Source organism: Hippocampus bargibanti, linkage group LG17 (assembly GCF_051943395.1).
Source record: "Hippocampus bargibanti isolate YZ-2025 linkage group LG17, ASM5194339v1, whole genome shotgun sequence".
In the NCBI taxonomy this organism is placed as follows: domain Eukaryota; kingdom Metazoa; phylum Chordata; class Actinopteri; order Syngnathiformes; family Syngnathidae; genus Hippocampus; species Hippocampus bargibanti.
In genome coordinates, this window is record NC_142750.1 from 8,140,897 (window position 1) to 8,167,740 (window position 26,844).

General features: G+C 39.6%; 2 protein-coding genes and 1 long non-coding RNA gene across 3 annotated transcripts in view; all 3 read right to left on the bottom strand.

The window, feature by feature from the left end:
• Positions 1-3,107: 3,107 nt before the first annotated feature.
• Positions 3,108-6,303, bottom strand: apnl (actinoporin-like protein). The gene is made up of 3 exons (XM_089018941.1): positions 6,143-6,303; positions 5,593-5,701; positions 3,108-3,687 (listed from the first exon to the last, which is right to left on the bottom strand). Exons 2-3 carry the CDS (start codon positions 5,694-5,696, stop codon positions 3,252-3,254), a joined length of 540 nt encoding a protein of 179 aa, XP_088875067.1. The 5' UTR covers positions 5,697-5,701; positions 6,143-6,303; the 3' UTR covers positions 3,108-3,251.
• Positions 6,304-10,402: 4,099 nt separating this feature from the next.
• LOC148885523 (uncharacterized) lies at positions 10,403-13,058 on the bottom strand. Its single transcript, XM_089018942.1, has 3 exons — positions 12,900-13,058; positions 12,679-12,784; positions 10,403-11,071 (listed from the first exon to the last, which is right to left on the bottom strand). Exons 2-3 carry the CDS (start codon positions 12,777-12,779, stop codon positions 10,642-10,644), a joined length of 531 nt encoding a protein of 176 aa, XP_088875068.1. The 5' UTR covers positions 12,780-12,784; positions 12,900-13,058; the 3' UTR covers positions 10,403-10,641.
• Positions 13,059-13,216: 158 nt separating this feature from the next.
• LOC148885524 (uncharacterized) overlaps positions 13,217-26,844 on the bottom strand; it is a 148,936-nt gene continuing 135,308 nt past the window's right edge. The window contains exons 7-8 of the long non-coding RNA XR_016118087.1: positions 19,986-20,138; positions 13,217-14,706 (exon numbers count right to left, since the gene is read on the bottom strand). This is a non-coding gene — a long non-coding RNA (uncharacterized LOC148885524). The remainder of the gene's footprint in view (positions 14,707-19,985; positions 20,139-26,844) is intronic.

Sequence of the window (26,844 nt, forward strand, 5' to 3'; positions counted from 1 at the left end):
ACTATACATGGTCGTTTTTTTCGGTCAAAAACACCTTACTATACATGGTGGTTTTTTTCGGGCTAAAAACGCCTTACTATACATGGTCTTTTTTTTCGGTCAAAAACGCCTTACGATACCTGGTCGTTTTTTTTCGGGCTAAAAACGCCCTACTATACATGGTAGTTTTATTCGGGCTAAAAACGCCTTACTAAACATGGTCGTTTTTTTTCGGTCAAAAACGCCTTACTAAACATGGTCGTTTTTTTCGGTCAAAAACGCCTTACTATACATGGTCGTTTTTTCGGTCAAAAACGCCTTACTATACATGGTCGTTTTATTCAGGCTAAAAATGCCTTACTATACATGGTCGTTTTTTTCGGGCTAAAAACGGCTTACTATACATGGTCGTCTTTTTCTGTCAAAAACGCCTTAGTGTACATGGTCGTTTTTTTTCGGGCTAAAAACGCCTTACTATACATGGTCGTTTTTTCGGTCAAAAACGCCTTACTATACATGGTCGTTTTATTCAGGCTAAAAACGCCTTACTATACATGGTCGTTTTTTTTGGTCAAAAACGGCTTACTATACATGGTCGTTTTTTTCGGGCTAAAAACGCCTTACTCAAAATGGTCTTTTTTTTTCCGTGAAAAACGCCTTACGATACCTGGTCGTTTTTTTTCGGGCTAAAAACGCCTTACTATACATGGTAGTTTTATTCGGGCTAAAAACGCCTTACTATACATGGTCGTTTTTTTTGGGCTGAAAACGCCTTACTATACATGGTCGTTTTTTTCGGTCAAAAACGCCTTACTATACATGGTAGTTTTTTTTCCGCTAAAAACGCCTTAGTATACATGGTCGTTTTTTTCGGTCAAAAACGCCTTACTATACATGGTCGTTTTTTTCGGTCAAAAACGCCTTACTATACATGGTTGTTTTTTTCGGGCTAAAAACGCCTTACTATACATGGTTGTTTTTTTCGGGCTAAAAACGCCTTACTATACATGGTCGTTTTTTTTGGGCTAAAAACGCCTTACTATACATGGTAGTTTTATTCGGGCTAAAAACGGCTTACTATACATGGTGGTTTTTTTTCGGTCAAAATGCTTTAATATACAGGTTCGGTTTTTTTCTAGCTAAAAATGACTTACTATAAATGGTTGTTTTTGTCAGCTGAAAAACGCCTTACTATACATGGTCCTTTTTTTCCAGCTAAAAACGCCTTACTATACATTGTCCTTTTTTCAGGCTAAAAACGGCTTACTATACACATGCTGATTTTTTTTTTTTTTTTTTTGCGCTAAAAACGCCTCACTATACATGGTCTAAAAACCTCTTACTATACAAGGTTGTTTTTTTTCGGGCTAAAAACGGCTTACTATATATGGTAATTTTTTTGGGGTCTAAAAACCCTTTACTATACATGGTAATTTTTTGGGGCTAAAAAACGCCTTACTATACATGGTTGTTTTTTTCGGGGCTGAAAATGCATGGTCGTTTTTTTTCGGCCTAAAAACGCTTTACTTTACATATTCCTTTGTTTTCGGCTGAGAAACGGCCTATACATGGTGGTTTTTTTCCGGTTAAAAACACCTACTATATAATGTCGTTTTTTTTCTACCAAAAACCCCTTACTCTACATGGTCTTTTTTTTGGGCCCAAAAAGTGAGACTTAACACTTCAATGTCAGAATTTAAGATACAAGTGCGAATCTCGCCAACTCTATTTTTTTTTTCCTTTTTTCCTTTGCCCTAATCCTCTTCCATACATTTTGACCCCATCAAATCCATGGTATAATTCTCATCACTCTCTCTGTCATTACATTTATTTTCCACATGTCGGCACAATAGAACAACAAATGAAGTTTCATGATGCTTTGGCCCAGCCCAACCATTAGGATGGAATGCCTCATCGCTTCATGATGCTTCAGTTTAATATCTAATACTAGTCCATCCACATTAGCTTCTTTTCGAGCAAACATGATCATGTGTGTTTTGTGCTGATGTAATTGTGTCACTCCCTGGCAGCGTGATGTGCCAAATGTAAATGCATAATCAATAAAAAAGATCACTGTGCCTGTCACGTAAATGACAATATCATATATCACGTCAATGGGAGGTTAGCGACGAATACATACCGCCGGCTTGCTTGAAGTGGATTTTCATAATTTGGAAAGAGGATCAAGACCTAAAAAAATGACAAAAAATATATTTTTTATTAAGTTTAGTATGACTGTAGTTTAGTGTTGATATAACATCATGGTTATATTCAACTTTTGATTCGGGTTAGAAAAGGGTCCACGTTCCAGCAGGACGCGCTTATGAATACACTGTACTGTCTTGAAACCACTGCGTTAAAAGTAAACGAAAATTGTGAAATATCGTAAAACACTACGTTGAGCCAAATAAAGGCACCTCGGCAACTTCAGTAAACAAAATTCCTCTTAATGCAAACAAAAAAATACACCAACAGTCTTTCATAGGTCTCTTCCTCTTTTGGGGAGAGATGACGATTTCAAAGTCTGCCCCCTAGTGGAGGGTTGTAACACCCGCTCCAAGCTCCATATGGGCTAGTCAGTGTGGTGTATATTATAGTTTGCCTGTTTGCAAAGTTCTCCTCCATCCTCCACATCTGCCCATTTTTAGGCACTAGGTTAGCAAAACAACCCAGCCTTTTTATTTTTTGTTGTTGCTGTTGCCGAATCTTCAACACTGCATCCTGGTTTGCATATTTACTGCGGATATAAGGGCCATGCCCGCTGTCTCGTTGCGTGTGTGAGCTGGAAAAACAAGATCACTTCAAAGTCTTCTTGCTGGATATGCCGCAAAAACGCACATGTTCACCGCCATCAAAAAAGGCCATTTTGCATACATGAATTTTAATCAGATCCCCCCCCCCCGCAAACAGTCAATCAACAGACAAACTGCTTAAATGAAAAAAAAGATAGATTTTGCTTACGTGAATAGAGTTCCAAGGTAAATACGCATACCAGCTTTTCTTCGGAAATCGTCCCCTCCATCTTGCCGGTGAGTCGTTCTTTCATTTCCATTTCTAAAGATGTCGTCATTGAACGCGATGCTATTGAACAAGGCGTCCGCTTTTGAAAAAGGGAAGCCACCCGGATGTGTAAACGCATTGAACTGCGATCTTAAACAGGTTTATTGAAGGGAAAAAAAGGCCGCGCGGTACAGGCGCACGTCAGGTACAATACACGGGTTGAAGAAGAAAGCGTGAAGACGACGGCCCGCCTCGCTTGCTCGCGAGCTCAGCTATGTGAACAGCTTATCCCACAGCTCCACCTTCATGATGGCTTTGCCCAGTGGGCCCATGGTGGCTTTGACATCCAGGTAGTTGCCCACGTAGTTGATCCCCGTGCCGGTGCCGTGCTCGCGCACAAAGCCGTGCTCCTGCTGCTTCTTCTCGTTGTACATCTCCTTGAACAGGTCCTTGTTGCACTCGCGCCCCTTCTTGTAGATGCCCACGGCGTACCAGTTCTTGTACAGGTTGTAGTCCCACGGCACCGAGAACATGATGGCTAGCGTCTCGATGAAATCTTTCTGCGACCTCTCGAAAAGGTCGTAGGTGAGGACGCCCACGCTGCCTGTGGCCTTGCTGCTGGACTTGGTGAAGGTGCACACCTCCGTCTTCAAGGGGCGCACCGTGGGCTGAGGCGGGTTGTACACCTCGCCGTTCTCCAGGTGCACCCTGTTGAGGGACCAGCCATTAATCGATTTATTGATCCTTTAGCTATCAGTTGATTTTGTGAGTGAATGTCTGTGATTCTGTAAAATTCATTGAACTACTTGATTATAGCCAGCAGAGCCACTGTTGATTCGCTCTCAACTAGCTTGCGTGGCTAAAAATGATTTATGTACCTTGAAATAAACCTAACTCATTAAAAAAATCAATCTGATGTCATTTTGCGACTAAAATACGTAGATGTGACCTACAAATAATGCAAATGCACACCTTTGAAAGACGATTATTTTTTATTAACTCATTCACTGCCAGACAATGTGCAAAAATACTAATACAGTAAAGTCTCGTTATATCGATATTCTCGGGAGTCGGAAAAATATCGATATAACCGGACTATCGATATATCCGATCCTGCGGCATGTACATTTTCTCCTTGCGTTCACAGAAATAGTATCGTAATAAGCAGTACTTCGATATAACCGATATCGATATAACCAGACTTTACTGTAATACATTTCATTTCTAAGCGCCTTTCAAAACTCTCAAGGTCACTTTACAGTCACGGTAAGTGCCGTGGGTGAGCCCGGAAGTAACTCAAATAGATAGAAAGCTAGCTAGCTAGCCAATAGATAGATAGCTTGCCAGTTAATACTGTAGATAGGTAATGTGTCCACTCCAGTGCCAGGGTTTTTACTCAAATTGCAGGACCCATATTGAGAATATTGAGGTTTAAGACTACATAAACATTCAATACAGCGTTAGAAACTGTAGACACTCTTCTTTCATCAGAAAAAATAGTTAATTCCTAAATTATATGGGTGTGGAGTTATCTGAACTTGAAATGGGGCGGATGTACAAAATACAACACAAAGCATACATTTTGGTTTATATAGCGCTTTAATAGCTGAAGCTGTAACAAAGCACTAACATGGAAAAAAGGGAAATGCTGCCCTCTTGTGGAAAAACATTGCCAGAGCTCCTGACCAGCGCTTTATCGGCACCCCGACGCAAAAAAAAAACAAAACCTGAACATATTCGGGAATGGCACTCCATGTCATATTTTAAACTCCCGAATAAATTCGGGAATGGCAGCGAATGAGTTAAAACATTTTTTTTACACATTTTCCATGAACAAACGAGAATAAGTGAATAGTCTTATACACTCAAAATAGTCCTTGTAATGTTGTCTGCAATTTGGAGGGACTAGAAATTATAAAAAATACTATAATTTAATGCTAATTCCTGTATTCTGAAATGTATTTGTGAAAACAGTTGTTCCTTGAGATACGAGTGACCAGATGTTGAAGTTGTTTCGAGCCGCTGATTGGACGATATGTGGCCGATATCTCAATGTACCATCTGATCTATATAAAAATTAAAACAAATGAGTGTATATTTTTGGAAATACTGAAATTACAAAAACAGTTATCGCATATATAGTGTATATAACTAAGAATAAATAAATACATTATATATATAACAAAAAAAAATATATATATATATATATATATATATATATATATATATATATATATATATATATATATATATATATATATATATATACAGTAAAGTCTCGTTATATCGATATTCAAGGGAGTCCGAAAAAATATCGATATAACCGGGACTATCGATATATCCAACCCTGTTTGCATGTAATTTTCTCCGTGCGTGCACAGAAATAGTATCGATATAACCGGGACTATCGATATATCCGATATCGATATAACGAGACTTTACTGTATATATATATATATATATATATATACACACACAGTCTATATGTAGAACCCATTCTGAGGAAAATATCTGCAATATTGTCGATTGCCAGTACATGTTACTAATGAATGACCTTTCCAAAAGGCCGAAATGAGAGTTTTGATGTTGCATCATGACACTTCTGGTACTTACTTGGGGTTAATGAGACAATAGTTATTGGTCAAATTTGTGATCTCGATGGTCACACTCCTCCTGCTCTCCACGTCGGCGGCCACTGCTTCGGCGGATTCCGTCATGTCAACTGTGGTGGCGAATCGGGAAAAGAAAAGAAAATGGAGATTGAATTGAACACTCCTCTTCCTGTCTCCTTCACCCTAATCATCGGAAATGACTGGGCCAAAAACATCATCCTGACCTCTCTTTCTGACTAACATTGCTCTGCTGGCATTCCACTGACCTTCCGAGGCCACGGGTAGAGCAGCTGCGCTTATAAATGATGGATTTGGGCCCGGATAATGAGATGTGTGAATTGCAGCTCTGAGAAACGCTTTGGTCTGACTGTCAGCGGGCTAATTAGCGAGCGGAACTTTTCAGTTACAGCCAATGTTAGGCGAAGCAAAAAATAATAATAACATAAATGCTGGCCATATAAATGCCTCCAAATACTTTAACAAACTTGCATCTTTGATGAACGTATGCCAATAAGTGACCTGTAAAATCTCTCAAAGACAAAGCGTCTTACCTGCTTCAACGACCTGTAGGTGCTCTAAAAAAAGGAGGAATAAAGTGTCAGAGGAGAAGTTTTTCCCCCCTTTTTTTTTTAGAAAGGACAACACCCTTTTTGTGAGGAACGTTTCCACCCTTTCAAACAGTACGTCGGTCTTCAGTCAGTCAGTCATCCGAAAGACAGCAAATCCAGTTGCACCTCAGCCACACCCAAATCTGCGGCGCATATTTACTGTGAGCAAATAGAGACAAAATCCACCCAACCTGCAGGCTTATTGTGTCCCTGGTTGACGCTCATGTTGTCACTGTGCAAGAGAAGCAACCCGTGGGGCCAGTCGGGACACGTCTTTACTCATGTGCCGGAATTCTGTTAGGGCAACATAACTTGACAGTAAATCATCGAGAACAGTCATTCCCCCCAAAACTGCAAGAGATGATGCTTTTATGATTTAACCGAGACATCCTGAGCATCACGTTTGCAATGTTCGGGTCTGGTTTGGGTCGTGGAAATTTGGGTCCATTTGTACAAATGGTTAATTCTAGGTTTAAGACTTGGATTAGGATTAGCCTGTATTAGTCCCCCAGTGGAGAAATTTACATTTCGCAGCAGCAAAGCTTTGAAAATATGAGGAAAGGAAAAAGAAGTCAAAAAACAAATTACAGGAGCTGCTGTAAAGGCAGCCACTCTCGCGGCGCCATCTAGAAGTCAAAATAACAAAATAACAAATAATATGACCCAACACAAAAGACACAGACTTCTTATGCACTTTCTACACCCTCTTTGTTGTACGCAGCTGTTCTAGATGAAATAGGAGAGGATCAAAGTGTCCTTTTCACCAGTGGATCATGGATGTCATGGTGAAATGTGCACGTCTGCTACAAGCTAAATGTTGAAAGCAAACACAAAGCTGAAGCATCCATTGACGAAAAGAAATTGTCTCACATCTCTTGTCCTACGTAAATCTGCTTCAATTCCAAGCCGCAACAGTTCCACAGATGCATAGGGCAGTGAAAATGTGGGCCAAAAAAAGCACTATCGCCCCAGAGCTGTCTAGTGATGACAGTCAAATGACACTGACATTCCTCCTAATCAAAAACGGTGCTGGCATATTCGTGCTGCCGAAAAGCAGTTTCCTCCTTATATCAACAATATCAAATTTGGTTCGACCAAAAATGATATTTAAATATACTTTAGTCTTGTCTCACACCTGAATTTTATAATTGGATTGGATTTGCCGTTATTAGTCTCGCAAAGAAAGAAATGTATATTTCACAGCAGCAAAGGTATGAAAGGAATGAAAGTAGAAAAACGCCTTGAAGTCAAAAGAACAAAAAAAAAATAAATAACAAATAACATGACAACACAAAGACACAGAGAGACATTCATTCTTAAGCACTTTCTGTACCCTCTTTGTTAAACAAAGCAGTTCCACATGAAAGAGGAGAGGATCAAAGCGTCTCTTCACCAGTGGATCAGGGACATCATGGTGGAATGTGCACGTCGACTACAAGCTAAATGTTGAAAGCAAACACGCAGCTGTAGCATCCATTGACGAAGATATGGTCTCACATCTCCTGTCCCACATAAATCCGCTTCAATTCCAAGCCGCGACAGTTCCAAATACGCATTGGCGCTCTGCGCTGACGCTCCTTCTTATCGCGGGCTCCTCAAGCGATGCATTCATCCAGGTGCAAACTGTCCAACTGCACCGACCTTTCCGCTGAACAAAGCGGGCCTGTGAAGATGCTGCCCAATACAGGCGCAAAAAAGCACAATCTTGGACTCCTTTAATAATAATAATAATAATACATTTCATTTATAAGCACCTTTCAAAACTCTCAAGGTCACTTTATAGTCACAGGATAGATTTTCCCGTGGGTGAGCAGCGGCAGCCACACGCGCCAGCGTTCCCTCAACCCGCAAGTAACTCAAATAGATAGAAAGCAAGCCAGCTAGCTAATAGCTCGCTAGTTAGATAGATAGCTATTTAGCTAATAGCTAGACAACCAGCTCATAGATAGCTGGCTAGATATCCATCCAGACAGAGACATTTCTAGTAGTCATTGTAGATAAACTCCTCCATTATTGTTCACAATAAGTTATTTTAACACAAGTTATGATTGACATTAATCATGATCAATGAAGCTTGATCAATGAACCTCAATTTTGGCCTGTTTTACTGCCACGCCTTGTCTATTTTTGTTTTCGTCGTGTACCATGACATTTTGTCAAATGTTAGCTCAACTAAGGGGGGGGGGGGGGAATCACCGAGCTGGAGCAGTGGTTTTGCCAAACGACTAAAACTACGTAAAATAAAATTAAAAATGACAAAGATGACTAACTGAAAGAGTACAAGAACAATAAAAGCAAAATAGAATTGTTTTGTTTTCATCTGTCATTTTATCGATGCGCTTTCGGTGCATCTGAAAGAAGACGTTTAGAAAATGGAATGATTTCCAGAGAAATCGAGTTTTTTTTGTGCCAGAAAAAAAACATCTTTTTGGGGAAAAGATTCATTGGTCAAAGTACGCCCTTTAAATTCCAGTCAAACGCCAATTTGATGTTTACATTCCCCCTTGTTGGAATGGAAAATTGTCACAAAAGCATCCGAGCCTTGCATTCCACATACAGATTGAAACTTGCTTGAGCTCCCTTCCTCAACCTGACAAGAAGAACAACGGCAACAATGTTTTTACAGCAGGCAACTGTTTGGCCACAGGCTTGCTTCAAGCGTTTTATGGACATTTTCCTAGTTTGGAGTTCATTTGAAAATCTGTTACCTTAATGCTAACACCGGTGGCGGGCCGTGCATGCCACTCCTAGGCCTTCAGTAGTGCTACATCTGTGTTGAATCAATCCACAGCTGCCACTGTAAAAAAAGTGTGGTATGATTAACTACATGTCCAGTACAGTAGTAGAGGGTACAGTTAGACAGGAAATAACTTGTGAAGAAAAAAATAGTGTCATCAAACTGTTCCGAGTTTTTACCATCAACATGTGCATTCATGATATGGGGTCAGAAGTTGCTCTTACACATCGCAAAGAAGGTGATTGGCAAAGGATGGCGAATCATTCAACTAATAACCTCATAAACGTGCAATATTATTTGACCTTTCCGACGTTTCTTAATGATGTCTAACTTTTCTTGAAATCCTTCTTGAAAATGGCTTTAACAGTAAAACTGTAATCAAATCCATTTCTTCTACTCCTTCAGCCATTGTGGGTTGACAAAACTGCTATTAAATCAACACAATATATTTGCTTATGCAGCTCGCTACCGATACGGTGTGCTAGCTCTGGCCAGTATGCTCTTGTCACTAGCAGCTTGTAATCAGAATTTTTGCAAACTGTGATTGACTAGTGACAAGCCAATCATAGTTTGCGAAAACTCTGACGTTGACCAGAGCATTCAAGAAGGCGCTGGTACCCATTTTGTATTGCCAACTCGAATTCTGATTAGTCACAGCAACAGTTTGATTGACACGTTTGGGTCATGAAAAGAAGCTGAAAGACAAGCTGGAATTCTTACATAAGAATTCATGGACAAAATATAATTTACAACAGTCCGTGATTCACATACTTTTAGGCCAGCAGAGAAGGCTTTGCAGGCATTGACAGTCCGCCACTGGCTAACATATTTCAAAGTAGGTTTTTAAACCAACGTTGGGGTTTCAAATTAGGGTTTGAAATTGTAGTTTGTGTTAGTTTCATATTCAGGTTGAAAGTAGACTTTTATATTTGGTTTCTACATTTGGGTTGGTTTTTCAAATTCGGGTTTCAAAGTACGATTTCGATTTCAATTTGATCTTGACAACTTGGATTTAGTGTGTTGAATTAGGATTTTCCACTTCGGTTGGTTATTGGCAATATTGGGTTTTAAATTGGATTTCAGATCTTAAATTGGGATAAGCTGGCTGACTAGCTATCTAGCTAGCTAGCTAGCTTAGCGGTATGGCTGGCTGGCTAGCTATCTAGCTAGCTATCTACTGTGTTAGCTATCTATTAGCTAGCTAGCTAGCTTCCTATCTGAGTTCCTATCTGGGTTAAGTGAACGCTGGCGCGTGTCGCTGCCAAAGAAAAAATATCCTGTGACTGTAAAGAGTCCTTGAGCGTTATGAAAGGCGCTTATAAATTAAATGTATTATTATTATTATTATCAAACTAAGATGGAGAGTTCAAATAAGTTTTCAATGAGACAGCCAACCAGAGCCGCTCCGAGTTGCGATTCACTGGAGTGAAATCATGAGCCATAATGACGCCAGAGCGAACAAACAATTCTACTGTAGGTGAGTGCTTTATTATATCAATCAAATAACATTGAAGGCACAATACAAAGTCACGAACCGGCATTCCCGCCATGCATACTTTCATTCTTTGCGTGTTTTGAACACTGGGAAGTCAAAAAAATTTTGGTGGTCCGCAATTGTAATTGATTTAAAATGGCAGTCCGTCTTTTAAAATCCTAACCAATCGAAGGCCAAACCCGTTTTGCCGTCTGACCAAAGCGAAAAGCACTAGCGTGTCAACTGATCGTAAAACTCCACTTTCACGATGGCCTTGCCCACGGTGGACATGGTGGCCCTGACATCCACCTGAGTGTTGCCGTACACCAGCCCGCAACCGCTAGCGTCGGCCCGCTTGAAGCCGCTCATATCCTTGCCCTCGTACATTTGGTCGTGCAGCGACTTGTCGCAAGCGCGCGTTGCCTGCAATATGCCCACCGCCAGCCGGTTCTTGTACAAATTACGGTCGTAGGGCACCGAGAACATGATGGCCATGCGGTTAGAAGACACGCGGTTCTGCATGTGGAAGAGGTCGTAGGTCAGCAGGCCCACGGCGCCCGTGGCCGTGTTGTCGTCTTTGGTGAAGGAGCACAGCTCTGTGTGCATACTGCGGATGGTGGGCTGTGGCGGGTGGTGGCAGAAGCCGCTCGACATGTACACCCTGTCGCGAACAAACGACAAGACAGTATTTTAACAACTGCAAACCGCCCCGGTCGGTTCCACAAAATATCGGACCAATGCCTGGGCGGAGCGCTTTGCTGCATTATGCGGCATACGAGGGACAGTAACACGATTGACAGGAAACAGTGTTACACAATGCATCCTCAGCATGTTTGATGGGAAAAAACTGTGTGTGTGTGTGTGTGTGTGTGTGTGTGTGTGTGTGTGAGAAAAAAAAGACGGAGAGATACCTGATGCTGATCGATGGCGTGCATAAATCGAAGCAACACTGAGGGTACCTGCCTGCGATGTGCAATGAGGCAGTGTGCGTGTGTCGTCGCATGATGGATAGGCGCATCCGGCAGAGTGATGTAAGTGTCACACACTTTTTTTTTGGTATTTGTTTTTTTTTACATCAATACAAAAGTTTAAATTGGAAGCAGTGAGTTGATTAAAAAAATAAATAAATAGAAATTACATGGAACAGATCAGCGATAATATGGCCATAAATTATAATTGTCGCTATTCATGCAATGGTCAATATATTTGTAGCATGTCGAGATATAAACCAAAAAAATTCAAAGCAATAAATAAAAAAAACTATTAAATAAATAAATAAATAAATAAATAAATAAATAAATAAATAAATAAATAAATAAATAAAATACACAAACAAATAATTAATGCAATGGTCAATATACATATTTGTAGCATAAAGAGATTTAAAAAAAACATGAAAATAAAAATGAATAAATAAATACACAAACAATTCATGCAATTGTCAATATATTTGTATCATGAAGAGATACAAACCAAAACATAAAAAGCAATAAATAAATAAATAAATAAATAAATATACATACAAATAATTCATGCAATGGTCAATATACATATTTGTAGCATAAAGAGATTCAAAAAAACATGAAAATAAAAATGAATAAATAAATACACAAACAATTCATGCAATTGTCAATATATTTGTATCATGAAGAGATACAAACCAAAACATAAAAAGCAATAAATAAATAAATAAATAAATAAATAAATAAATAAATAAATAAATAAATAATGCAATGGTCAATATATTTGAAACATGAAGAGATAAAAAAAAACAATAAAATACAAACAAATAAATACACTAACAAATAACTCATGCAATTGTCAATATATTTGTACCAAGTAGATAAACAAATTAATTACATAAATAAATACAAATAATTCATACGATGGTCAATATATTTGTAGCATGAAGAGAAACAAACCAATAAAATAAAAATAAATAAATACATACACACACAAACATACAATTCATGCAGTGGTCAATATATTTGTAGCACGAAGAGACACAAACAATTAAAATAAAAACCAATAGATAAATAAATAAATAAGCACACAAATCAGGAAATGTTAGGAAAATATGAATAAATACGGAATTAAAGAATCATAAAATAAAACATGCACTACCTCTACAGTGTCCGCTATGTACATAATACGGAGAGACGTATTGGGACACAGAGTCATCCCCAAGTTATTTATGGGCTATTTTTCCCCAGCTTTCCACCAAATTGTCCCCACAAAATTTCCCAAGAGCGATTCATTGCAACTCACTTGGGGTTGATGAGGCAGTAGACGGAGCTCACGTTGGTAATTTCGAACGAGCAGTTCCTGTTGGTGGTCAGGATGGCTGACAAGGCCTCTGCCGTCTGCATGGTGGCTGCAAGACATTTACTCGCAATGTTCAACACAACCCAAATTTCAAAACAGTGCATACATTCAGCAAACTCCAACAAAGTGAGCATTTTTTTTTGTGCTGTGAAAATTCTCACTACCTGTTTTGGTGTGAATAAGCCGGTTTGTGTGAGGAGGGGCAGCGTCTTCTTGTGTTTTCTCCTGAGCTGAGCAAGAAGGACGAAGAGGAGCAGGAGAAGGCGGGGAATCGATTTACCTCACACAAGTGCGGGCGTGTTCACTGTGCTTAGTGGAACAACTAAAAAGTCCATTTCAGCCACACCCATACAGGTGTCGAAGAAATACACTGAAATAGCGTGTTTTCCGGTGTGTAAGGCATACCCTAAAGCCTTGATTTTATTCAAAAGATGACCCTGTGCCTCATACGCAGTCGCGCCTTATATGTGAGCCACAACAGATCTCACAACTACTGTCAGCAGCCATCGACTCCCCTGCCCTATAGAAGAAGTAGTGCGTAACCCCAGCCTTTACTCTAGTGCCTTATAATGTGATGTGCCTTATATTTGGAAAACTTTTATACATGTATATGTATATATTATATTTGGAAAACTTTTGTCATTCATTCAAATTGAGCTTTATATTCCGGTGCACCTTATATATATGAAAAATGTTGAGAAGACCCACATTTATTGGGAGTGCTCCTTATACAGTGATACCTTACCCTTTGGCTTGCAAACTTAATTGGTTCCCAGAAAGAGTGTGTAAGGTGAAAAGTGTGTATCCCAAAAAACAATTTCCTATAGGAAACCATTAAAATGAGAATAATCCGTTCCCAGGTCCCCATAAAACATAATTTTCTACTTTCTAATTTTCTAAGCCTTAAAACTACTCAAAATATTAGTTTTATTATTATTCAGGTTGAAAGTAGACTTTTATATTTGGTTTCTACATTGGGGTTGGTTTTTCAAATTTGGGTTTCAAAGTACGATTTCGATTTCAATTTGATCTTGACAACTTGGATTTAGTGTGTTGAATTAGGATTTTCCACTTCGGTTGGTTATTGGCAATATTGGGTTTTAAATTGGATTTCAGATCTTAAATTGGGATAAGCTGGTTGACGAGCTATCTAGCTAGCTAGCTATTAGCGGTATGGCTAGCTGGCAAGCTATCTAGCTAGCTATCTACTGTGTTAGCTATCTATTAGCTATCTAGCTAGCTTCCTATCTGAGTTCCTATCTGGGTTAAGTGAACGCTGGCGCGTGTCGCTTATTTATATATTTTATGTTTATTTTCATAAATTTAACGTTCATAAACTGAAAAGTTCGTAAACCAAGGGCTTCGTAAACCGAGGTATCACTGTACTCCGGTGTGCATTATACTCCGGAAAAATACGGTAAATATGAATGATGGCAGTGTAATTCTGTTTATAATAAAATATAGTAGATGCTTAGTGTTAAAATATAATTTAAATTACAGTACATACATAAAATTGCAACCAAAATTGATTTTTCTCCCCTCTGGTCAGCTCACACATTTGTCACTTGTTGCTAGGAAGAATTTGTCAGGGCTCCATGTATTGTGCCCCATGTCAAATAGCGATGAAATGATAATGGCAATATTGACATGATCTGTTATTAAAATTACCATGAGATCATTGTTGAGATTCAATTTGAATAACATGCTCTTCAGCAGAAAACTAACCCCTCCCCCTGCCATTATTGTACAATGGCGTACGTGCGGCTGCAGGTGAGTGCTCGCTTGGGAATGCCCATCCCACATTTTACAACTCCTTTAGAAAATTCTTGGCTAGCAAATGCGTATACTTGGGTAGAACACGAGAGCTACTTCCCAATTATGTTTTGCGTTCCCGTCTCCACACGCTTTGAGATGTGCTTCACTTGTACATGTGATGTGGCGCCAGCTGTTGATAAGCCTTCATCTTCGATGCTTCAAGTCAGCAGATGGTCATAAAAGAATGCAAAAAGGAGAAGGAAAAAAAAAGACATTTTTTGCTACATTTGCATGAGTCAAACTTTGTATGTGTATGCAAAGCATTCCATGTGATGTTCAGCCAACCCTTTCATTTATTTGGCTTATTAACCCATTCACTGCCATTCCCGAATTTATTGGGGAATTGAAAATATGCCGGTTTTGGACAGTTTTGGTTTTTCTTGCAAGGAATGCCGATAAAGCGCTGGTCGGACCTCTGCCAATGTATTTCCCTTCCAGGAGGGAGCAGCATTTGCATTTTGTACAGCTGCCCCCATTTTAAGATCAGATAACTCCAGACCCATATAATTTACGAATTAATTCTTTTTTCTGATGAAAGAAGAGAGTCTAAGGTTTCTTACGCTGCATTGAATGTTGATGTAGTCCTAAAACTCAATATTCTCTGGATCCTGCAATTAGAGTGACAATGACAAAAACCCTCGCACAGGAGTTGACTCAGTTTTGCACGTTAGGTAATAATAATAATAAAATAATAATAATAATAATAATAATAATAATAATAATAATAATAATAATTATAATTATTATTATTATTATTATTATTATTATTATTATTATAACAATCAAAATAATCATAATCAAAATCATCATAATCAAAAATAATAATAATAATAATACATTTCATTTATAAGCGCCTTTCAAAATGCTCAAGGACACTATACAGTCACAGGATATTTTTTCTGCGGGTGGGCAGCGGCAGCCACTTGCGCCAGCGTTCACTCAACCCGGAAGTAACATAAAGTAATAATAAATAAATAAATAAAATACATAAATAAATAACAAATAATATGACAACACAAAGACACAGAGAGTCATTCAGTCTTCAGCACTTTCTGTACCCTCTTTGTGACATGAAGCAGTTCTAGATGAAAGAGGAGAGGATCAAAGCATCCTTTTCAGCAGTGGATCGGGGACGTCATGGTGGAATGTGCACGTCTACGACAAGCTAAATGTTGAAAGCAAACACGCAGCTGTAGCATCCATTGACGAAAAGAGATTGTCTCACATCTCCTGTCCCACATAAATCCGCTTCAATTCTAAGCCGCGATAGTTCCACATACGCATCGGCGCACGGCGCTTACGCTCCGCTCTTCTTACGCTCCTCAAGCCATGCATCTATCCAGCCGCAGACTGTCCAACAGCACCGACCTACGATAAGCCGTCCACGATACAACTGTCTGTCCATAAAAGGGCTGATAACAGTGAAGCTAAGTAGCTTCGTTTTCATTATATCCGGCAACAACATTAATCATATTGTGAAATGAAATAGTAGCAAAGGTTTGAGCCCACATTCATCCAGAAAACAAAGTCAAAAGACGCCTGGAGTGCTCTTTATGTTAGTAAGTTCATTTATGTTCGAAAAAAAAACAACTAAATCAGTTTCCCATTAGTCATAAAGTCTGACGATCAGAGTGAAGATATTCTGAGAGAAGACGCATTTTTGCCCGAAAAAGCTGCAATTCTACAGGTCCTCAAAATGTGTTTCGGCTTTTCTGTTTTTTTTCCTTTTAATCCAAATGATGTGGCGAAGCTACCCGCGTGGTGCTGAATTCAAAATGGAGATTAAGAGAAACTGTTCAAATGACAGGAAGGTATTATTAATTAAGGATTATCGGTGAACCAAGGTGATTCGATATTACTGTGAAGGGTAAAATATTGTGTGTGTGTATATATATATTTATATTGTGTGGAATATTCTATATTTAAATGGTTGTCTAATCTAAAATACCCAAAAGAGCATTAAAGTGTAAAGTACAACATGGACAAAGGGGAGAGGACATTCGTTTGACTGTGAGCAAAACGATACGGTTCCACCTTGTGGACAGATGTAGCATTTTCAAAAAGTTACTGTACATCACATTTTTACAGAGAAACTTCAAAAATGTTGATGGTTGTATTCATCTTTCTACTTTGATAACTATTATATATTTTGTAATTTAAATGACATGCAAAAATTTGCTCATTCCAGTGCCAGGGTTTTTGTCATTTTCACTCAAATTGCAGGACCCACAGAATATTGAGTTTTAGAACTACATAAACATTCAATACAGCATTAGAAACCTATGACTCTCTTCTTTCACCAGAAAAAAAACTTAATTCCTAAGTTATTTGGGTCTGGAGTTATATGAGCTTGAAATGGGGGTGACTGTACAAAAGGCAAATGCTTCCCCCTTGTGGGAGGGAAAAACATTGCCAGAAGTATGACCAGCGCATGAAAAACCAAAACCCGAAATAATTCTGGAATGGCACTCCACGTCATGCTTTATAATTCCCAAAATAAATTCGGGAATGGCAATGAATGAGTTAATTTTATGTCACCAAGGGTTTAAAAAAAATATATATCATATTTTTGTGACCACATGATAAGGGACGATGCATGTAATTGAATTGTACCTAATAAAATGACTGATAGTGAATCGACAGAAAAGAAGCTATCATTTTTAAAAGTTTCATACCACCGAACACAAGGCCCACAATGGAAGCACAGACAATCTGGGGGAAATCTGAAGTGAACAGACACAGCCTGTTAAACTGTCATCTTCATGTAGGAGATCTGGCCTTGGCCTAATTTAGGACTTGGTAAACTCCTTCGCAGGAAGAGGTCATTTGCCAGGTTACAAATCTATAAATTAATGGAAATGACAACTCATTAAAATGTCTACATTCTATTGTTGTATGGATGTTGGTGCTTGGTATGTCCAGGGGCGTGGTATTCAAATCAAGAATATTACGTTTTACTAATGTATAACTTAAATTTGCATATTGGCTCAATAAATAGCTTGGCAGAGGGCTGCAGAAGTTAGGCGTCGGTCATTAATGGCTATGTCCCCTGCCGGCAGTAAAAGACAATCTTCTTGTGTTCAAGCCTTTGTTCACAGTGTCTGACCAAATATCTCTGACAATAACCCATCCAGTTGTTGTGCTTGCTTGAACGCCCCCACCCCCCAAAAAAAACTACAACAAGGGAGGTATAAGTATGGGTTTGCAACATACAAACGTCACCGTGATTAATCTGGGATGATGGTTTGCCAGGAGACGGGCGTACTGATTGATTGCTGTAAGGGAGGCGGGGGCCGCGAGTTTCTCCATGTTTACTTGGTGATGAATAGGCTGTCAGGGCCAGCGAGCGCCAAATACGGCCTTGTGAATGAATGTTTAAACGATTATGGTTTAAGTGTAAATATTACATCCATTAGTGGGGGGAAGGCTGGGGGATTACATTGAAACGAGAGGTAGGAGAGGGGTCGGGGGTTCGGATGTAGGAAAAACCTGTGAAAATATCCCTCGAAAGCGCATCCCGACACATGGCGTTAAATCTGCATGTGCAATGTTTAGTCAAAGTCCTTGACACTAATCGGCCTCCGTGGTGTGTTTATGCGCTTTGAAGAGGGCATGGGCTGAAGAAGGCGAGAGGGTTGGCAGGGGTAGTCGGGGCAAGGGGTGGGGGGGCTTTAAGTTGACAGAGCATGCCGGCGCATCCGCCCGCTCAAATTAGCGGCAGCTAAAATTCACGCGAGGCGACGCGCCAGAGGTGAGAGCGGGAATAAAAGGCACGCCTGGGAGATGATTTGAACGGATTAATACCCGCCTTCATCCTCCGCCTGAGCCAAATCAATATTGTGCACTGCACAATGTCACACATTTGTGTGACAAAAAAACAAAACAAAGCAAAACAAAACAACAACAAAAGAAAAGAGAACAAGAAAAAGACAATGTCGAGTCAAAACAAGCCAAAATGTCTCGCAGCTCGCAATTAGCAAGTGCCGCTCCTTCTCTGCCATTTCTCCATCTGTGGAAAATGTGGAAGCGCATCTAAAATAAGCACTTGGGCCAATTTTTTGAAGCCGTAGTGTTTGATGACTCAATTATGGAAATGCATGCACCACACATACATATTTTCAGTGGGTGGATGACTTAAAAAAGTGTTTTGTTTGTTTTTCAATCTTTAATTTAACTTCATATCTATGTAAAGATGCCGATTATACCAAGGAGCTACTTCGTTTTGCTACTAACATTTTTGGGGGGGTAGGGCATGTGCATGTGATTTTTTTAAATTAAGTTTTCTTTTGGATGACTCTGATCAATGCGTGACTATTTTCTTGACTAAATTTGGGCATTAACTCATTCACTGCCATTCACGAAAATATCCTCAACTATTTTTGGAAAAAAATAGTCTTAATTTTTGAGAAAAAAAATCTTGAAAATTACCAATTTATTTTCTACTTATGTGACCGTGAAATGGGTTTATATCATTTTAATTTTGTAATTTAAAAAAACATTTTTTCTAGATGACTATTAAACTTTTCTTCTGGATCACTCTGATGAACACATGACTATTTTTTTTAACTAAATTTGGGCATTAACTCATTCATTGCCATTCACAAATTTATTCGGGAATTGAAAATATGACAGAGCGTCAAATTTGTTCGGGTTTTGTTCTTTATTCTTTGGGTGCTATTGCATTGGGGCAGCATTTCCTTTTTTCCCAATTTTGCGCCTTGTTCTACAGCTGTTGTTAAAGCACCCTCATTTCAACCCTCATTTCAAGATCACATAAATCCAGACCCATAATTTAGGAATTAACTTTTTTTAATGAAAGAAGAGAGTCTCAGATTTCTAACGCTGTATTGAATGTTTATGTAGTCCTAAAACTCAATATTCTGTGGGTCCTGGAATTTGAGTGAAAATGACAAAAACTGTGGCATTGGAATGGGCACATATTTTGCACATCGTCTGGCAGTGAATGAGTTAATGTAAACATTATTTTTTTTTTTAATCAAATGCGATCTGGGCTTCTTTTGTATGTGGATAAATTCGATAGATATGGTATATATTTGAATGATGATCAAGTATCAGTGGCCATAAGCCCTTTCGCACACCACTGTGCAGAGGTAAAGTAAAGTTTTTACAGCACAATATATTCACTTTTTTTCCATACACTTTTTTTCTTTGCAAATTTCCCCATTGTGGGACGAATAAAGGTTTTCTGATTCTTCCCTGAGTGTGATTTAGTATAGTAAAAAATACATAAATAAATAAAAGACATTTGAAGCCTCGAGATTATGCTAATGCATGCGCTATACATTCACTTTTCATTGTTCAATTAAGCACCCACCCCCTCTGGCTGGCCAGCCTGCATGCAACCCTCGCATCAGCACTCTATTAGAACGGGAGACCGCATTGATTTCTGATTATTGGTGCGCGCCAATACACACAAAAAGGCTCCTTTACAGATGTGGAAAAAAAAGCAACGGAAAAAAGAAGCACATCATCCCTTGACCAGACATTCTGCTTCTCTCCTTGCTTCTTTTTCTGCTCATTAACTGGCGTGAATATGTGATGCACTCTTATGGCTGCTAGATACAATTCTGTAAGTAAGAAAGGAAAAAAAGAAAACAAACATTTGTGCGCGCGTGTGTGTATATTTCCGGCTATGGTTTACAGCATTTCTGCATGCAAATGTGGGGATTATTTGCATATCCCATGACACACAAACACCACCCTCATCCTTGTATTCATGCAAGGATAGAGACCGGGATTCTCCCTAGGGGATCAATTGTGTCTGCTGCATGCACCACATGCACCGATCTACACACGTATTTATTGGTGCACTCCGGGGATGGTAGGAAATTAAGGGCTTTTTAATAATGTTTTTAATTACTGCCGTCTCCCCCTCTTTTTTTAGCCTGCCTGCAGACGATCGGTAGCTGTCTGACCCTGCCCTTGGTTGACAGTTGAGAGCCACGTACGGAAAAATCATCCGAAACGAAAGAAAATCACAATTACAACAAAATCAACATAAAAAAAATCACATAAATAAAGTCAATAACAATCAGACAATAAAATGAAACAGTAAATCTCCAGGTTTACAATCGTACATGTTTGCAATCGATTTGTAAAGAATTTATTTCGTGCCATTTTGAGGCAACATTGGGGGGAAATGTCTGACCCAAAAAGAGGCAGAAAATGGCCACCGAGGTGTTGTGAGGAATGAATCAGCCCGTTTCCACAGGCTGATAAATTCCTTATATGGAGCTTGGACGCCCTCTTCTGGCTCTTTCTGGTGCAACACGAGGTTTTCAGACCAAACAAGCATTGACGTGATGGAAAGACTGCTACAATGTGTCCGTTTTTTTTTCGGTCAGGGGCGTTCCTTCAGTGACGTCACGTACGGACTCGTCACCAACTCAAAAACAAGACTTCCGGAATATTCAGCACGAGTCTTAAAACGTAAAATATAGCTATATGCAGTGGAATCTTTGTAAAATACGCTCAGTAGAAGTGATTTGAAGACATTTTACAAATTATGGACACAACTTGTCCGGAGACGTCGGTTGTCCTTTAAGTGTTGCACGTGACTGTAAAGTGTCCTAGAGAGTTTTGAAAGGTGCTTATAAATCAAATGTATTATTATTATTATTATTATTATTATTATTATTATTATTATTATTATTGTATGCTTTGAAAAAACACATCGATTAAGGAAATGAAACAAATGAGAAAAATATCTTAACTCATTCACTGCCATTCACAAATGTATTCGAAAATTGAAAATATGACATAGAAGCCATTCCCAAATTTGTTCGGGTTTTGTTTTTTTCATGGCTGCCGATAAAGCGCTGGCCATGCTCTCAAACAATGTCCCTTCCACAAGGGGGCAGCATTTTCCCTTTTTCCATGTTAGCGCTTTCTTTCAACTTCGGCTGTTGTTAAAGTGCTATATCAGATGTGTCAAAGTCAAGGCCCGGGGGCCAAATCCAGTCCACTACATCATTGTTTTCGGTCCCCGAAAGCAAATCAAACTTGTGAAATTCCATGATGCTTGCTAAAATCCTAACCAAAATGTCCTATTTTTGTATGTAAACAACAAAAACAGTCATTATTCTTGACCTCAGATTTGAAAACTAGTTATTAATTTGTTGTGTGCTCTATATGTAATATGTGGAGGGGATTAAACATACTAATGGCTTCCTCAAATTCATAACGACCCTCGAGAGGAAACCATAACTACAATGTGGCCCGCGGCAAAAAATTAACCAATATTGCATTGTATTTTGGACAGCCGCCCTCATTTCAAGCTCATAACTCAAGCTTAAGATCATAACTCCAGACTCATATAATTTAGGAATTAACACTTTTTTTCTGATTAAAGAAGATAGTCTAAGGTTTCCAACGCTGCATTGAATCTGTATGTAGTCCTAAAACTTATATTCTGTGGGTCCTGGAATTTGAGTGACAATGACAAAAACCCTGGCACTAGAGTGGACACATGTCTGTCAGTGAATGAGTTGAAATGAAATCATAAACCAAATAAATTATTTAAATTATTTTTTGAACATACATAACACATTTGAAAAACAACAGGTCAGATTAAACAACACATGCAAATAAAAGTCAATACTTTGGAAATAAAATACATTGAGCAACAAGTTTCAATGGGTTCCCTGTCTCACCTTGCATCAAAATAGCATCTTTTTCAACAGATACCCCCACACCCTATCCCCCCACCCCTAAGGCCAGCCCAGCACCATCCTTGCGGCCCTCGCTACTTTCTAAGAAACATAATCCTATTGATCGCTAAGCTGTCGGGGGGGAGCGCCAGTCTGTAAACGGACGAGTGCTCAATCAAAGGCCTCCTCTGGAGTGAAGACAGAGGCATGCTCAGAGGCGTGGGACAAGTGGGGGGTCTGGGGAAGTTAGGGGGGTTGTCATCTTCTCTGTGAGTACTGCCGTCATTTATCAGTTTTATTGCTTTCTTGTCTTGTTGCTGGCCGTCATCGGCCCCTCTTACCCCCACCCCTACAACACGCACATGTGCACGACCTCAAGCTGGGCCCATCAAAGTCAGTTAGCCGGGCCGGCGCAATTAAAGGAGCGCCGCCCAGGGTGAGGCGATGCAATGTGTGACATTTTGCCACTGACTGTTGATGAATCCGGAGCGACGGGCTGCACGGAGGCGTGCTGGCACGGCCATGGATTTACACTGCCCCCCTCAACCCCCTCCCGTCGCCACCCTAAGATCTAATGTGACTTCGCTTGACTTGCCTGCGATCTCTACCGTCTTATTTTTAGGCGAGCTTGGGTGCGCGCGTATCCTCCAAGCCCTCGACGCCGCCTCCCCCCCCTCCCCAAACATTGCCTTTATCACCACTTGACAGTTTAACAGCACCCGTTGCAATGGATGGCTGCTCTTAAGTGTTTCCATGGTTATTTTCTTCCTCTTTTTCACCTTTGATAAAGTCAATCTGTTTGCTTTGCTGCCTTCCCGCCGAGCTCATTTGTCACCCACAGAATAACATCCTGCTTTCCTATCACTTTTTTCCCCTCCCGACTGATGTTAGATGGACTCAAAGTACGAACCCCCCCCCCCCCCCCTCCGGTCTCTGATATGGTTGTTTTTAATACAGGTGGACCCCCTCCCCCTCAAATAAAATGTTCTGGCTACTCCATTCAATCACAAAGCGATGAGCTCAGTTGGTTGTGTGCTTTCATCCCTGTTCTGGTGACAAAAGTCAGCGACATTTGGAAAGGTGTCCCTTCGTAAGGCATATTGACTTTTTAATAGCTTGTAAACAAACACTCAGGTGTCTGGAGGGCTGGCGCCCCCGTCAAAGTGGTCGTTAGAAAATCTTTCGTGAGCTTCCTGTTGGCAAAAATCAGTCTGTGAATGAGCCGTTCCGAAACGGGACACATTATGATGTAACAGTAGGGCTGATTAACCCATTCACTGCCATTCCCGAATAAATTTGAGAATTGAAAAGAATGACATGGAGCGCCATTCCTGAATTTGTTTGGGTTTTGGTTTTTCTCGTGGGGTTGCCGATCAAGTGCTGGTCAGACCTCAGGCAATGTTTTTCCCTCCCATGAATTTGCCTTTTGTACAGCCACCCGAGTTACACTGCAGATTACTCTACAACGAAATCAGCATAAACTTTTTTTTCTGAAGATCGTATTGATTTTGAACATCCGCCCCATTTCAAGCTCAGATAACTTCAGACCCTTATAACTTGGGAATTAACTGTTTTTTTTTCTGATGAAAGAAGAGAGTCTAAGTTTTTTTTACGCTGCATGGAATGTTAATGTACTCTAAAAACTCAATATTCTGTGGGCCCTGCAATTTGAGTGAAAATGACCAAAACACGCGTGGAGACATTTTTGCACATCGTCTGGCAGTGAATAAGTAAACATCACACCAAATGTGAGAAAATCATTGTGTCAAGCGACAGGCAGAATATCCCATCAAGACTAAAAGGTAAGCCAAGCTGCATAAGTACTTTCTGAAAAGTTTGCTTTCTTTTAATTTGTAATCGGGGCACCTTGTTGTCGCAAATGACCTCTGCCTTGGTCGTTATGGTGACCAAGACTAAGTAAAATCAGATGTTATGAGACTGTTTTTTTTTTTACTTTTCCTCCTAAAATCCCAACCACCCTGGCCTAAAAGTACAACTTATCTACAGAGGATGAAATGAAATAAAATAAAAATAAGCAACAACAAATAAATCAACCAATCACAACAGTGTCCAAAACTATTCCAAATAAATACAATTATTTAGTTAGTGAAAATTCAAAGCAAAGAAATATATTTAAAAAAAAGCCAATAACAGGGCACAAACAATCATCCGCGCTCATAATCATATCCAGAGACAATATAGAGTGTTCTATTCACCTGCCATGCATATTTTATGAAATGTGGGAGGAAACTGTAGCACCCGGAGAAATCCCACGCAAGCACAAGGAGGAAAACCCCACACATCTGCACTGTGAGGCTGACCCGCTCATCCACCGTGCAGACAAAATCCAGATATTGATCAGAATCTAAAATCAATGCCTTTCCCATGCACCCGGAACATAGCCAGGCTTCATTTCTCCCCCCCCCCCCACCACCACCCTTCAGATACATCAACAATCTTGAAGTGTGATTTTGATTAATTAGACAGCGAAAGTGCTGGCTGGGAAGCATTGATCCAAACGCCAACAGCCGCACAATGCAGGACACTTGTGTGCCATATCGATCAGCATTGCATCGTAAGCAACAAATAATATAAGGTCAAAGACGCATTCTCGTCACTGATATGGCAAAACTGACGCTTTTGTTCCGAGGTCAACCGCAACATCTCAGACAATATTCGGCTCACCTTTCACACGTTAAATTAGATTCAGTTCAAAAACCATATCTGATAAAAGCTTTGTATTGATACTGACCCATATATAATATTTTGACTCATGAACAGGCCTGGAGCTGTCAAGAGAAAAAAAAGCACAGATGCACAGAGACCGTGATGCTGATTTAAAAACTCCAGATGGTTCATTCAAATTGACATCCTCTGAAAGGTTATCACTCAATAGGGCATTAAAAAAGCATGCTAATTAATTCCACCCGACCCCCCATGCTAAAAAATGTCTATAACGCACTTATTTAAAAAGCAGCAGGCGGAAAGCGCGTTGGCGAAGATTGATGATGGCGAGGTCGACCGCCGTGTTGGCCACGATGTCCCTGACATGTCATAATGCAAGTTTAGAGCCAATGATGCTAATAATACATCTTGGTGACACGTTGTGATTACCGCTGCAATAAGTCACGGCGTCATCGATGTGCTTACAGGGTCAATTCCACCAGATTTCAATTTGAAAATGTTTCATTTGGAAATGGATTTCGAGGAATGCCTATTTGTCACTTTTTGCAGCAGGCAGGCCAACTGACCACAACTTAGTATGACAGTGTGAAATTTGTTTTGCAATGGACACAAATGGAAATCACACAAGATTTTGAAGATCAGTCAATAAATCCGACTGCAGGACAAGGATGTGGAAAAAAAAACTGGACACTTGTAAATATGGGTTGATGCAACATATCAGTATGCCTATCTTGATACTTTTTTATGATGCCTATCTTGATACGTTTTTTTCATGAAACGGTTTTGCACATTTACATTTGCACAGTATACAGTTGACATTTTTATTTTGTTATCCTTAGAATATCTTGTTTTCTATCCTTTCACCCCCCCCACCCCATCCCCTGTCAAATTGCTGCTGTGGACTGCAAATTTCCCCATTGTGGGACGAATAAAGGTTTTCTGATTCTGAATTTGGTTTGAAGATGGGGGAAGGCAGCTGACTGTCTGACAAAAAAATAGTTAAGCATATAAATATATTTCCGATTGAAACTTATCATTACAAAGAAAACAAATTAAAAAATATTCAAAAAATTAAAACTGGAAAAACAAAAACGGACCGAAAATAATATAAAAGAATACAAAATAGAATCAAAATAAATAAATCACCTTCCAGGCTGGCGTTTGAAAACACAGGGGAATGCAATGTCAACAAAAAAAAACCTCTCCAAAATATCAAACGGAAAATGTGGCACCTTTAGTAGACACGAGACAAAACAAGCACTTTCACAATGCTGTGAAATGTACATTTCTCCACTGCGAGACTAATAAAGGCAAATCCAATAACGAGAAAGCAAATTGAATAAAACACACAGATAGCAAAGTCTGAGAATGGACACTTTTACAGCGGCCAATTTCACAGCGGTTACAAGTTCCTTATAAACCTTTGCATGCGCCGATCTCAAAGAAAGTCCATTATGCTTTCGTCAATGGAGAAATAAAGAGAGAGAATGTGTCTCTCCTATCCTGAACTGAAATGGAATTTAGCTGTGTTCAATCTCACAACGACGACTATGAAAATCCCAAACGCCAAAAAATATCGAACCCGTTGGTACTTTGCGCTTGACTTGCGCTCGGCACAAAAATCGTGGCCTTTCATCTTTAAATAGGCCTGATGAAGACTCATAAATTCAAGTTGGGTCAGCGAAGATAAATTGCTCCCAATTCAGCAATCTTTAGCCCCTAGTCATCACTTGTGATAGTTTAGAAGAGCCAAAGTATCCAATAAAGAAACTAGCTCACCCCCCCCCCCCCAAAACCCCAAAACATCACCTCTGTTGAAGCCCCTGAATTAACTCACTCTTCCTTTCGATTCGCTTAAGTGTAATATCTGCTTCATGTCCCTTTAGGCGTTTTGCTACTCTCATGCTTCAGCCTTTCCTGAATTTTTTTCACACTCACA